At 39.2% G+C, this 12500-nt stretch overlaps 1 protein-coding gene across 2 annotated transcripts in view; it reads right to left on the bottom strand.

The window, feature by feature from the left end:
* The window catches only part of LOC138015559 (protein Wnt-16-like), a 19625-nt gene extending 7551 nt beyond the window's left edge, over nucleotides 1-12074 (bottom strand). The window contains exons 1-4 of one of the 2 annotated variants that reach the window (XM_068862631.1): nucleotides 11879-12074; nucleotides 8586-8876; nucleotides 1425-1663; nucleotides 1021-1343 (exon numbers count right to left, since the gene is read on the bottom strand). In XM_068862631.1, the coding sequence (XP_068718732.1) occupies nucleotides 1021-1343; nucleotides 1425-1663; nucleotides 8586-8590 (567 nt within the window). In that variant the 5' untranslated portion in view covers nucleotides 8591-8876; nucleotides 11879-12074. Of the gene's footprint in view, nucleotides 1-1020; nucleotides 1344-1424; nucleotides 1664-1796; nucleotides 1979-8585; nucleotides 8877-11878 lie in introns of those variants that run through there. The other variant, XM_068862630.1, reaches the window with a different exon arrangement.
* Nucleotides 12075-12500: the final 426 nt, after the last annotated feature.

Consider the following 12500-nt stretch of genomic DNA (forward strand, 5'->3'; position numbering starts at 1 on the left):
TTCTCCGCGTTCAACACATGGAATAAACTTTCGAAAAAAATGCTACCACGCTAACAAATGATTTGCAACTCGATACCAGATATATATCACAGCGTCTCGAAGCCTGGCAGGAAAAATGTAAAAAAAAGCACGTTAAAACAACAAATTTTAATGTGCACTTACGAGTTGCCTCGACTTGATTCCAAACATGCCGGTAAACACGATGTGTGCGCAGTTAAAACGAAGCAAAGTGTCTCTGAAACATTGTTTATCATCGCTCTCGCCTTATCTCAATGGCTAAATGTACGCCTATTTAGTCAATAAATGTCAGTCTAATAGAGATCCATATGCAAAGGCTATTACAGATAAACTAAATCACCGATAAAGTCTCAGTCTAGTTTCCTCACAAATATGAACTTTTTTCACGTCCATTCTTTATATTTGTCAATCGATAACATAGCGTACATGCGCATTACATATTATGTGATTCCCCGTGCTCTGTTGTAGGTAGGTATTCAGCAGTGACAATCACCACCTGTCGGTTTGGTAAGCCGTGGTATCTCCGCCGTTTTTTTTTCCAACGGTTGCAAAGAGTTCCCATAATTTACTGACAACTTGTAAATGGATCCAAAGTAATCACTTTCTTTCGGCCTTTTGTGGTAATCGTTACAAATACAAATAATAACACTCAGCGGTGTTTCAATATGCCGTGAACGCTGGTGCAATAGTCAATCGGTACGAATAAAACCGTGACGACATATTGAAAAAATGGCCATGTTTTAACAATTAGTTTGAAAAGTGCTGAATTCAGTAAGTCACTATACGTTCTACAAATCTTCGATAGTCCTTAATTTTTTTTTCAAATAGTTGCGGGATAACACCTTTAAACTGGCCATTTTCACAAAAACAATTAGCTTGTCAAGCAGCTAATGACAAATTCAACACCAATAAAGTGCACATTGCGAAGTGAGCAAAAATATAGTTGGTTAGCTGCGTTACATAACAAAAGATAGGAAAGCAAAAAGGAAGCTGTCAACTCACCCTCCTTCCAACTTCGTTGTTGTGTAAGTTCATAAGGTATCGTCCTTTCTTAGCCCGAGCTGACCTCGCTTTTCTATCCGTCACCATAAAGATTTGTGCGCGAGCGGTGTACTCAGGTGCGTCAACGAACATCTTGGATAATGATATGCCAAACTTTACATCGTCATCACAACCACCCCATTCCCAGCCACTGAACTGCTGTTTTCTCTTCCTTCGCGTTTCACAGGCGCATTCACTAAGATTTCCAAGTCTGCAAGCCTTGCTTGCTGCGTGTACTACACCAGCCGACGTTATCGCGTATACAAACCCAGCCTCACGACTTCCTGTCACAAAAGAAAAAGAGACGTAACAAGTTATACGAACACGTTTCGAGCTGGCATCACTTAACATTGACGCCAACTTACCTATGTTGATAACTTCACCGAACACGGAAGACGAATTTGTTGTAGAACAGTTCCAGCGTTCTTTTTCAAATTGGTTCTTGCATTCAGTGATTCCCAAGTTAGCTCCGTGTCTTAGAGTTGGTATCAGATCTGGTTTATTCTCGCATACCCTCATTTGCTGTGAAGACAAACCAGGAACCCCGTAGCACGTTGTCAAGTTACCATTGCTTCGTGTACTGAGGGCCGAAATTCCCATCCACCTTGAAAGAAAAAGAACAAACTTTAAACGCTACCGAATGAGGCAATGCTACTGAAATATTTTCGTCCTTCAAATTGAAATCCCTTCTGTTTTGGATTTAAGTAAAGAGAAAGTGCACCAAAAAAGAGACTAACATCCAGCTAGCAGAGGAAGGTTCTTCAAAGAAGATCAATACCAAAACGCACAACAGTAATGATTGTTTCGCCATTGCCTTTCCCACGTTTCTCTCTGAAGTGGCTACCACTTCAAAAATAAGCGCTCTAAACGCAAGTGGATGCTCACACGTGTTATAAAGAGTTAGGTAATCTATTGCCACTTTGCTTTATAAGAATAATTCACGGCGGACCAGGGCTTTTCACCTGTCAACGCTGTGGCAATAGCACTTCTGATTGGTCCAAATAAATGACATCAATCGTTGAACGATGACGCATGGGAAGACACAAGTGACTGGTTTGTGGCTGACTCGGCAATCCACATGGAAGCGATTTCGATACCACTCTTTGTATTCGGAACATTTTTGGCATTGTTTTAATTTTAACCGTGGGCCAAGGAAGGAACAGAGTAAGATGTACAAGCTTGGCAACGTAAACAGGTCAATACCTTCAATAGCTAAATTTCCGCTTTAAGTGTTTATCGTTTGACAATGATTGTTTGTCTATCTCAGGAGGTGGGTCTTCGCTGGGCGGACAAAAAGAGCTAATTACAATTCAATTGATCAATCGCATCGACCTGAAATCACAGTAAATACCCTCCAAGCCAGCAAGAGCTTTTGCAGTATTCACCGTACGAGTTTCATCGATTTTCAATGCCTATTGTGTCAAAACTGACCGATTTTCTTAACTGACTTGACTCATGTTAGCTACCTTGGAATGTGGCAGTCAGAGAAGATTCCAAGCGCTTTTCACACACACTTCCAAAACCCTTTGCGCTTTTTGCTATTTCGTAAGGCTAACGTCAAAGAAAAGCCGATCACTTTAAAAAAGACCGCTTTGCTTTGTCTCAATTAAATGGAAAGTACGTAGACGGAGACTAAAACTCGCTATAGTATTTATCTTACACCTTTGACAAGGCCAAAAAATTGACGTTCATGGCAATTAATTACGCGAACAACTGTCAGGAAGATCGATGCAACATTTTCCGGTTTAGTATCAATACCGACTAAAAAGAAACATGGATCAAGTCGTTGTGGTTGGAGAAATTGTCATTACAAAGCAGTTAACACATTTAGCGCTACGATCCATCAAAGCAATGATAAATGGGCTCGCTTGATCGATCGTCCGGGTGCACTGGCCGGCTCAAAGCTAACAGTTCAGTCACAAAGTTGGCGGATTAATTTCCTCGAGTGTTTACAATTATCACACTTACATCTAATACGTTTACACCCAAATAAAGAGATAATTGAATAAAAGGGTCGCTTTTCATCGAACTATTACAAGGACCATGAAAAATCAGATCGTTTAAAAGATAACGGCAATTTAAACCAACACAATAACATGCACAAGAAATTAATTTCCGTATGAGACGATGAGTGGCCGTGCCGACTGATGCTGTTTGAACAAAACAACGTCTGTGATGCGTGTGGAACTTAAACAGCTCATGGCATACCATTGAGCAGAAAATGATTGAGTCAACAAGTAACTGAGGTCATTTGGAAAACTTGGCATTATTGCTTGACGCTTCATTTGACAACCAATTTCATGCCAATTTTTCTTATCGTTTTCCTAAAGAGACGACAAGAGAAAAAGTGTTGACCACTGTGGTTCAAATCTCGAGGGCCCAGTTGATAATCGTTTCTCACCCACTCCAAGATATCTTATAATTTCCTTTTAAGTACAAAGGGATTAGGAATATCTACCGGATTAATAGGAAAGCTTACTGCATTTAGAGATGTTTCAAAAACATCCAAATTTTATCGTCACTGACTTTTCGTGTTAACGAGGTCGGAAGGTCAAGTAAAAATAATTTCGTTATTCTCAAAGTTTCCCGTTTCCTCTTTTACTGTTATACGGTGTGTTTTGCATAAACGCGACGTTCAAAATATTTGTTTCGCATGTCCTTTCCAACGATCCCATTTCCTTTGACTTTGACAGTCACGTACGCATCGGAGTTTAGACAAAGACAAGGCTTGGCAAGAATAGCACTCCAAAAAAGAGAAGGAAAATATTAGCCTTATAAACAAATTCTCTCTGGTGGAAAAGTCCTCTTAACGAGTAAATTTCGGCAACAATTACAATGTTGAGTCACTTTACTGAAATGCCTCCTATTGCAACTATTTTAGAACCGCTTTTTACACAGTCACACACGTTTACGTTAACAGAGGCTTATGTTAGTTGGCTGTTTGCCACAAATGGCCAATTGGACTATTTCAAGTGAAGGTTCTCCTTTAAACTAGTTTTATGCAGCTATGGGAGATTTACATTTAAGGAAAATCGGGAACCTCGATGGCCCAGTCGTAAAAACGTTTGAATGAGACAAATCCTCATCTTGAAATCTAAAAACCTGATGATGAAAATTTAAAGAGAGAGTATCCGCCATCTATTTGTGGCAACAATTCCTGATTGTGGTCGATGGAAGCTCCAGCATCCAGGAGTTTACGTGCCAGTGGTTAGCCGCTGACACAAGGACAATGCTAAAAGATGTTTTCAATCACAACGAATCTAAAAACAGCCAAAAGATTAGTTGCATCCACTTGTAAACGTCAGGCCGCCTTTTAAAAGTTTTCCGGTTCTTTTAGCTTGCAACTAGTTACTAGGGGGAAATTACATAGGGAATTTCGGCGAGGCTTCCCCAAGAGATGCCTTACTTAATACATAAACCTAGTTGCAATTGACACAAGCTGACCTATGTGGACCCTTTACCAAACTCGTGACCCTAAGTGGTAAACAAAATATGAGCAGCAGTGTCATACATATAACACATCTGATACATATAAGATCTCATTTAAAGACTCCAGGAGAAGCCGAGAAAAAATTGAACACTGATGCGAATATTGTGTGATGACTTATCAAACGCCAATCATTTATGGTTGTTCGTCTTATAACGGCAGGGCAATTAAAGAAAAGTGAACGAAAATTCTCACGATGATGATGATGATGATGATGATGATAGAAAAAAATAACTATATAGACCTCTTTGCTCGTACATTTTCTTTACCACTACGTGTGATGTTACATTTCTTGTCTTACTCATTAAAAAGAGTGCGTGCAAGTATGAATATGTCCAACTTTCAATGAAACTATGTCACACGAACATAATGTACAAGCGAATAGGTCATATTAATGTATCAAATACACCCATCTACAATCGCAAACAAACTGAAGACACCTAACTAGGTTTAAAGATACCAAAAAGGTTAGAATAAAAAGGATGGAATTTTGCTAATATTTACAACAAAAAAATTCAGCTATTACATAACAAACATGACTCGCATTTTTCAGATAAAAGATCAGTGACATTATTTCAGTCAAGTTGTCTTCGGTTGTCTTACATCTTTCTCAAAACTGAATACAGATGAAGTCGAATTGCTAATAAATGTTTTTACTTCGCTTAGCTCACGAGACAAAACCTAACTATTCCATATGTCACACAATGAAACAGCGCTTTAGCAAATCTGAAGTGGATCCCGTAACGAGGAAAACAAAAGAGCTACGAAGGCCCCAACACACAGCACAAGGATTTTGGAACATGCTCAAATAGAGTCAGATGGCGAGCATTAACGGAGGACCTATGCTCCACTTCGAGCAAAGATAATGATGATGAAGATAACAAAATCTGATTTGACTAACCTCGCAGGCATTTGAATCATGAGTAGCAAAATTTCTAAGAGTTCCAGCGACACGGCCGACGGTAACGCCCCACGAAAACACAAAGTTACGCTTTCGTAGTTGCGCTAAAATGAAAAGCAACTCACATTGCACCATGCCAGAGAAATAGTCTGTAACTACAATCTGATAGCAACTGCGTTAAACACAAGATATAGATTGAAAAGATTTATTACCAAGTGTTCAAGTTCCCCACAACACCTTGACGTTTTTGCTCTTCAAAGGAGGCAACGAAATTTGCACGAATTGAAAAATTAATGTGTCGTCTGCTTTCGTCCACGCAAGCTCAGTGAACGTTTGATCAAAAGTGTCACTTTTCTGTGCAGATTTATTAAAGGTCTGTATCAGGGACATGGAGGAAATTCGAACGACGAAGGTCAGTTTATCATCACTGAAACAACATATATTGTCATACCTCTGAAAACTGAACAAACCCTCAAGGGAAATCAGTTTGTAAATATCAGTGCCAGCCAAAATTCCAACTCGTCTGCTATTCCTCGTGCCTCATGTTTTTCTCGTTAAAAATTGAGACACCCCACGCAGTGAAATGTTCTTGCGAGCAGATAAATGAGCACAGATGAGGGCGTGTAAGGTGAGCGTATTTTTAGCTAAACTGCGAGGGGGTGCATAAGAGAGCTGGAAAAATGAAGGGGAACGTTTCCAGGCTTTTAAACGAATAGATGATCCCAATCATTCGATTCCTTACATCATCTCGTAAATCCAAGATTTCCGAGACGACTATTTAAAACATTCATTTACATAACTCCCTAAGCCATCATATCATTAGGGTAAAAATAACCTGTTATAATAATTTTCCAGCGTTGCAAGTTAAATTTTTTCTTAGAGCCGCCACGCGGTCATAAATACATACATATAATCTACGCATGCCTCGAAACAGTTGTATCCTCATGTAAGAGCAGTTCTATCCTCTTTACATAACTACGTTAGAACAAGTATAGAAACACTTCATCCGATCGGAAATACATGCAGAGAAGCTCATCTAAGAAGTTTATCAAAAGACACACATTTCAAAATTTTATCACAAACTACTTAATATCACCTAAGTCTCGAGCTGAGTTACGAAAACGCCCCACAATTATCCAGGGATACCCGATAATATTGGAAAGTCTTCACGGAAATCATTACATGTTATCAGAACCCACGTATTCTACGTTTACTTGTCGCCTCTCCGAAATTATAAACATTGAGGATCGCTTAAGGGTTAAAATTAGTTCTACATAACTGGACTACATGATAACTTCCGTCAGAGTTTTGGTAGCGACACCTGAATTAACTGTGATAAACGAAGGGCTTCTCTTATTTCCTCTTGACTTAAAATGCTCGCGTGCTCTAATCCGATTAAAAATTGTTGTCTGGAGTTGCCCACGAAGTTATTTTGTAAGAATGAAGGAAGTCCTCCTTGTTTGTCACGCATGACGTAAAGAGGGCAGCGAACAACACCTAGAACCTGAAAGTAATGAAAACAAGACTTATTTTGAGACACCAAACGGAACAACGTAACACTTGCCATTCTAGTGTCACGCAAGCGCGGGATCAAAGGATATCCTACCAGGTCTGAAGTTTTACAATGTTAGGTTGAACAAGGCATCAACACCAATAGAAGTAAGACCTATAAAGAAAGCCACCGGCATTCCATATTGGAGAAAGGCGGGGAAGATATGATATCTTCAGAAGCAAATACAAGAGATAAGCAAGCAATCACTTAGCCCACGCAGGACACACCCACCCCCCCAAAAATTCGCGAGCGGGGAAACTCTCCACGATAAGGTAATTACCCTTCTGATAACTAATTGTATTGGTCACGATATATAATGCAAACGGTTGGGAGCCTCTTAGTCTTAAGTTATTGAGCCTGCATAAATGCGACCCTATTACCGACAAAATGGAAAGTCGTCAAAGCGCCCACGATTTCTATATTTGAAACGAAGAACTTTTAAACATGAAACTTCACAATCATTTTGGCTTTTGTTTCCTTTAGAACGTGTTTAAGAACCAGTTTTTCGAAACAAGCGTGCCATAGTTTCAAAAATGGCATTTCGGGACCGAAACGCTTACGGGAGATTCGAGAAACAGGCACGTGAAGCACTTGAGTTAGAAATACTAGAAGAAACTGTAGCGTTTTGTCGGTGTGAATAAAAATGTACAAAACTTGTGAACATGAGTAGGGCTACTCATGCCACACGATGGGCACGACACGAGTCGTGCAACACGATGGGCACGACTTTGAGGCAGACAGTTGAATATGTCACTTGTTCCGAATTGACTACTTCCTATTTTTGAACTTCCTGTTTGAAAGGGAGTTTAAATGTCACTTTTTTTTTGTAATTTTCATAAGAATGAAAACAAATAGAAATAGCATACTGAATTATATTGTTGTGATTGATGGTTGTGTCGATGTAAACGTCAATCAAAAATCTCCAAACCACAAAAGCAGTGCCTACTTCTGCTGGACAATACATGAACTACCTACCAAGGCACCGTCTGGATCTATTATCGCTAACACGTTTTCATCTGAGTCTTCAACACTCGTATATTAAAACTGTCTTTTCAATAACTGCTTGCCGGTTCGCTCAGTTGGTTGAAAATCGGAATACTGTGCAGGAGGTCATACTGAAGGTTTGAACCTCAGCCCGACCAACACTCAGGGTCTTGAAATAACTGGGGAGAACGTGCTGCCTTTGTAATGACACCTGCAAATGGTTTGACTTTCAAGTCTTCTTGAATAAGAAAGTAAACCATAGGTCATGTCTCACAACCCTAATTGCTGTTAATACATTCATGTCCAGAAAAGCAGGTCATGGTGAAAATGAATTTTGCCAAATCCGCCACACAAACCCCTCTTAGAAAAATTTCACTAAATCTGCCATTTTTACCATTACCTGCATTTCTGGGCGTACGACGTTAAAAAGCCTGTTCGCAAAGAGTAGGGGATGGAATTGCAGATGTTGTGGGCACACAATCAAGAATAATAATGTATTATTTGGAGCTTTGCTCTGTTGTGTGTCCCATTCAACAACCTACCTGTAGGTTGCAAAACTCGTAAATTAGCAGGTAATAATTTTTTATTACTGTATAACTAACCTCATAGTCTAGATTGAATGGTTCTGGTTTTTTCATCTCAAGTTCTAGGAACTGATCTAATGGTACTCTCTTGGCGAAGAAATGCAGGCAAAGCTTCTTTGTCACATCCAACTGAGGTACATATTCTTCGTACTTGTGAGAAATGACATAGTCATCTTTGTTGATGTTCAACGGTTCAGTTGTCTGTCCCAACTCTTCAACAACTTCTCTGTTTATAGCTGTCTCCAGGTCTTCATTGCCATCCACAAAACCACCAGGAAAGCCAAAACGACCATCAAAACGAAGCTGCATCTGATAAATTATTTTGAAAGTATTTTAATAATTATCATCACTTTCCCATGCTAAGCTAGGAAAGACTACATTTATTTCATATTTAATTGATGGATAAGGTGCATGTATAGAGTGTTTTCATGTGACGTCACAGCAGCCATGTTGGTGTACCCAACTAATCCTCTGGGAATTGAGCTCTGCTATCATGCAAACGTTTTCTTTTGTTTTGGTGGAAAAACAAGGTTACTTATCACGTGAGTGAAAACACTCTACAACTTATGATAGCAGACCGAGGGAAAGGAAAAAGCTGGACCACAACAGGCCAACAAGTGCCCTGGCAAAAGGTGGTGGGTATGTAACAGGAAAATGTGACTGGGGTATGAAAGATGGGAGGTGGGGTTAGGAATTAAAAGTGAAGAGTCAGGTTTCAATATCTACCTTTTAAAGCATCCAAGTTGCTCAATGCCACTTGTTTAACTTCTTTAATTTTGTGATCATTTTATCCTTGAAGACCTTTGACAATGACCAAGTCAGAAATTTTAAGACCTTCCTTTAACTGCTTGTAGAATCACGTCCACAGTGACATTAGGGAGCTTAAAAAACGAGGACGATGACGGCTACGAGGACTTTATTTAAAAATAGGAGTTCGCGTTATTCATATCACTACGAACTATTTCATGTCGTTTTGCGTTAAAAATGTGTAGTAACTGTCGAGGAATTAAACTGGTATGAGTGGGTTGGAAGCGTTGGGGGAGAACTGAAAAATTCTCGTCATGTGCTAACGCCTCGTCATAGCTATTTGAAATTTCACAAAATCATTGAGTTTCAGGACAATGAGAGACTTAAATAACGGACTTGAATGCTCATCAAATTGTGAGAACATTATTAAGAGAGAGGCCTTTTTCTGCAGGAGAAAACGATGCTGCAAAGTAGTTTGGTAAGTGTTTTCCCAAGCAACTATTCCATAGATAAAAATAAACGAATGAGAGCATAAGAGTTGCCTAGGGATAGTTACTGTAATGTCAACATGAAGGCAAATCTTGGAACGTATACCAATGCTTTGTCTAATTTTTTTGGCGATATAATCAATATGTGGTTTCCAAGAAAGGTTTGAATCAATAAAATAAAATACAAAGGAATTTCAATAATGCAATTTTCCTGTGTTAACCTTTAACCATTCATTTTTAATGTGAAATTAAAAGATATTTTTCTGCTGTGGATGGAAAAGAACAGAGTTTGATTTTTCTTCTCAATAGATTTTACTCTGTCTAACACCAAACCATTTTTTTGTCAATGATTTATAATAAGTGAGAGTTTACTGAAGCAGAGCCAAGTATTATGGTCTTCAGATAATTCAGAATTGATATTGTGTTGCATTAATTGTCAATATAGGTTTGCATTATCAGCAAATATTGGAACTCAAAAAGAGAAAAGCAAAATGAAAGTCATTTATGTACAATCAAAATAAGGTTGGGCCAAGTACATAAGATTAAGTGAAGCTTAAGATTTCATATCCTCATTTCATATATACCACTTCATCGTTTTACATAGGATTAGTTTGCGGTATCCTATTGATAGTTACTGTAACAGTTTGCTGTCTATTTCTAACTAAAGACAGGAAATAAAGCAGTCCCGAGCAACCCCACTTATACCATAGTATTCAAGGTTTTTTAATAAAGACATCATGGTTCACCTTGTTGAATGGTCTCTTTAAGTTAAAACAAAACCAAAATGAGAAATTTTGTGCATCAATAAATTTATTGCAGTTTGAATCTTTGCAATAATAATTAAGATTCCATAGTACAAAAGCCAAATTGTGTGTATTATATACAATATGAGAGATTGAAAAACAAAGTTCATGCAAAATTTTGGGGGGTAGACAGATTTTCCCAAGAGGGACAAAATTATAAATCTGCGCTTTTTGATTGGTTCATTTGATTTGATCAAATTCAATGGTGCATGACTTCTGTCCACATCATCTGGCAATAACAAAAACCTGAGCGAAGCTTGAAAACCGAGCAGGGTTTTGAGGATGCAGAGCCATGTAAATTTGATGATTTTTGGTACAATGCTTGTAAAATTATCGAATTTCTACGTGCCAAAGGTTGGGAGGCGAGCGACCTTTGGAAGTGGGAGAAATTCAGAAGAAGTTGCACGCCTTGTCTATCTATATTGTGTGTGACAATGTGTGTGATCTGAAGAGGAAATCGAAGCGTCCCAAAAACCCATCAAATCACTCAGGACAACGCAGAAAATAGTAGGTGAGTGAACTTTATTTTATCTGGCTGTCCAGAAAATGAGTTTTCGAAAGGAAACATCGCGATTTGAAGTTTTTACAGAACATTTTCCTCAGTTAGTTGAATCGGCCGTTGCAACTGTCTCAAAATAACGTGACGTCACGCTCTCACATCCTTAGGGTTGTCAATCTCAACCCCAGAGCTCTTCTCTTGACTGAGGGAAAGAAGAGCTCTGGGGGACCCTGAAACAAACTGTCTTCTCGTTGCTTTTCATTTAGAACAATCAAAAGCGTCTCTAATAGGTGCATTCATTTTAGCACGAGGAGTAAACAGGTGCCGTAAGGTTCAAATAGCCAATTCTTGGCTACAAGAACCCTACGTCACATGTTCTCCTAGACAGAGTTTCCCAGAGCCTTGTGTCGATCCAAGGCTCTGGTGACGAGAATGTAGGGTTGTTTGCCTGTGCTTACACATGCCCATTCACTTGAAAGATGGCGGACAACACGATTAGAGGAAATAAACACAAGAAAAATTAAGGTCGTTATTTATCGAAAACAAGCTTGGGTTATTAAGTGGGAGGCCGCCATTTTCAGCCAACACGAATGCCAGTTGGTCAATTCGAATTATGAAGATGATGTATCACCCGTCCTTTGGGTTTGTACCAGTCTCACATAAACGACCAGGCATTTCGTCCCGGTTTCATTTGAACGGCTGCAAAAATCTCGTATCAGTACAAGTTCGTTCCGGTGTATACAAATACCGGTTAACTGAGTACAATTTGCTTACCAGAACAACGTGCTTCACCGGATAATAGCCAAACAATTTTGCATCTGTTGGACAGTGGAGCATAACATGGCAACAATGCTTGTACCCTTGAAGAGCTAAAGCGCTGGCCCGTGGAATAACATTCGCAGTAAAATGTGCCATCTTTGATCGGGTAGCTCAGAAACCCTTGCAATGCTTTGGGACGATGCGCGAGCCTGCGAGCAGGCCCTCCGAGGGACTGGGTTGGGGTAGATGAGCCTAGGTACTTCATGTATCCCCTATTATAGTGTATTTAAATTATAATGTATTCCCACGCGTATATTATAATGTATTTAAATAATTAGCCTTATATACCCCTATATACCCTTATATACCCCTATATACCCTTGTATACCCTTATATACCCTAATATACCCCTATATACCCATGAAGTACTTACCGATATGAGGGCCTGCCCGCATGGCTTTGTATATGGCTTTATGTCGGGTCCAGATTTTGGACGCAAAATACTGATTGGCTGAAATTCAATTACTTGGTGACGTCACCATTGACAAGCTCCGATACTTCGCTTCGAGAGTTGAGGTGGTCAGAATGCGTGTGAGAAAATTGTAGAATGTAACCGTAACTTTACATAACTAGATGC

This window comes from Montipora capricornis, chromosome 9, assembly GCF_036669925.1.
Source record: "Montipora capricornis isolate CH-2021 chromosome 9, ASM3666992v2, whole genome shotgun sequence".
In the NCBI taxonomy this organism is placed as follows: domain Eukaryota; kingdom Metazoa; phylum Cnidaria; class Anthozoa; order Scleractinia; family Acroporidae; genus Montipora; species Montipora capricornis.